The 2500-nt window shown below is 40.4% G+C and overlaps 1 protein-coding gene across 5 annotated transcripts in view; it reads left to right on the plus strand.

Annotated features, from left to right (window-relative positions):
- LOC136840007 (uncharacterized) overlaps positions 1–2500 on the plus strand; it is a 199826-nt gene that overhangs the window by 118945 nt on the left and 78381 nt on the right. For all 5 annotated transcript variants that reach the window (XR_010853494.1, XR_010853495.1, XM_067106288.1 and 2 more), the window contains one exon: positions 1–1155. This exon is cut by the window's left edge and continues 143 nt beyond it. Coding sequence is in view for 3 of the 5 variants with exons in the window: in XM_067106288.1 (XP_066962389.1) it covers positions 778–1155 (378 nt within the window). In the remaining 2 variants the exon portion in view is untranslated. The remainder of the gene's footprint in view (positions 1156–2500) is intronic.

Genomic DNA, 2500 nt, shown 5'->3' on the forward strand with positions numbered 1-2500 from the left:
GAGAGTTATGGCGACTAAAGCCATGACATTTGTCGAAAAATCTCACGGAATTCTCATATCAGTAAATGTCTAGATACGTCAAAAAGAAGCTTAATGCTTAAACTATTGATGTATGATAGAATATCATCCAAAGATGAGAAGAAACGAGATGAATTGCCCTCCGTGGATCAGGGAGCCTCGCTTCGCAAGATTGCCCTGGATTAATACGTCCCAAGAGAAGAAGAAGAAGAAGATTAGATCAGTTCATCTGAGAGATCGTCTGTCGGAAAGTCTTCATGGACAGTGCTAATGTGATCTTCGATAAGTACCGTTTCTCCTGATACGGGAGAAGAAACTTTGTTCAGTTTGGTTTAGTTTCTGAAACGACGATGCTCGAGAGATAATCTTTTTAATTTTGCGTCTTACTGTTCATTGTCATTTGTGTTGACATCTTGCTCAGAAGTTTTCGAACAGCGATGATTGTGCAAAGGAGAGTTTTGTTGTTACTTAAACGCTCTTTGGTTCTGTTAACTCTTTTGAATCAGAGTCCCAAGTCCGTCATTAAGATGCTTTGTTTGTTTTTGAAGTTTGTTTGCGTCGAGTGATCAACTCCAAGTTAGGGAAAGCTACGACAATTCCACCTGGTCTTGAGGTATTTCTTGTTTGGGTAGACATAGTCAGAGACACTGCAAATGCTCAATATGTAAGCGGTTAATATGGTCGACATTTCAGGGGGCCAAGTGCTTTTCTTTTCGGCAACAGATACAAGTGACCATTTTTGTGAGACCAAGCGCCGCCATGCCCCGCGACACCCCCGAACTCCGCTCCCTGCCGGACAAGATCCTGGGCCCGATCATCAACAACCTGCAGAGGTTCCCGAACGAGACGGTCGACTTCCGGACGCCCCACCTCCGCCAGTCGCTCGTGAACATCTACCCTCTGTTCCTGGTCCTCTACGGCGGCCTCGTCCTCATGGGCACCGTGGGTAACGTGGCGATGATCACGCACATCCTCCGTCGGCGCCTGTACAGGGATCCCACCTGCGCGTTCATCATGAACATCGGCGTGTGTAACTTCATCATGAGCGTCTTTCTGCTGCCTCTGTCTCTGGCCATCTTGCTCATCCAGAACTGGATCTTTGGGTCCTTCTTGTGCTATTTCGTCCCTATGCTGCAGGTAAGGAAGGCTTGTTTTTGGTCGTCAGTTGGGCCAAATGGTTCTTTTGACTTTTATGTTTTTGTTTGGACATAACATTTACAGGTAAGGGCTTCCATTGGTCGTCAGCAGGACTAAATGGTCCAGTAAATTTTTAAAATTTTTTTACATGAAATTTACAGGTCAGGACTTCCATTGATCATCAGGAGGGCCAAGTGGCAGAGTCAAGTTTCTTGTTTTTGTTTGTACATGACATATACACGTAAGAACTTTTAGTGGTCGTCAGTAGGACCAAATGGTCCAGTTAAATTGTTTTTTTTTGTACATAACGTACAGGTAAGGGATTGTTTTGGTCATCAACAGGGCAAATGGTTCAGCTGATTTTTACACCTGTACACCTAAGGATTTCTTGACCAATTAACTTTTGTGTTCAACGTTTGTACCTATGCACAGGAAAGGACTTATTGACTTTCTTATTCACCAAACAGGACCAATAGTCTAGTTAACTTTTGTGTTTCCATTTATACATATATACGGGTGTAGATTCTTGACCTAATACGGTACTCAGCAGAGTAACTAAACTAGATATAGATTGTAATCATAATTTCAAATATTTTTCATGGCCAGGAAATAGTTTAATTTGATAAGTATCCCCAAGGGATATTATTTGGTAGATATTTTCCAATAACTTGCCAAAGATTATCTTCCATTATTGACTTTGAAATTAATTTCTTAATGGCGCACCAAATAAAATTTTTTGTGTGGATGTAAAGTAGAAATTAAAAATATTTTCTGTGAATTTCAGTTACCATGACATCATCTCATCTCGTATCCAAGAGCATAAAATAAACAAGAACCTGTCATGAAGAATGATTGACATTTTCGATTGATCATTTAAAATACGATTGCAGTAGAATAAAATATGATATTTGTGAGGCCATGACAGCTCCATAATTATATCATTGCATTCCACAGCACAACATTTTTTCAGTCTAAAGATACGGATATTTTGCTGTTAATTTTTCTTTATTTTATTGTATTTTAAACGATACAGTTAATACATTAGTTAAATACTCAAGTCTTGGTAAAGATAAAATCACAATGTTCCTATTTACTCCAAGTCTAAGCCATCGAACAGTCACGGCAGACGAAAAAAAAAGTATCAAGCGAAGATAATGAGAAATGACAACTTAATGCGCTCCCACAAAGTTACCTCAGGTGAGATAGCTGCTTTATCTCGCCCAGAATATGCCATAACATCGTCTGAATTAGGAGGCGTTTTCGTCGACGTCGGACGCGGGATGTGAAAACTTGCCAAATGTTTTTACGAGTTTTCGGACACTTTTTAGTGACTTGGGGAAAGGGG

This window comes from Macrobrachium rosenbergii, chromosome 7 (genome assembly GCF_040412425.1).
Source record: "Macrobrachium rosenbergii isolate ZJJX-2024 chromosome 7, ASM4041242v1, whole genome shotgun sequence".
NCBI lineage: Eukaryota > Metazoa > Arthropoda > Malacostraca > Decapoda > Palaemonidae > Macrobrachium > Macrobrachium rosenbergii.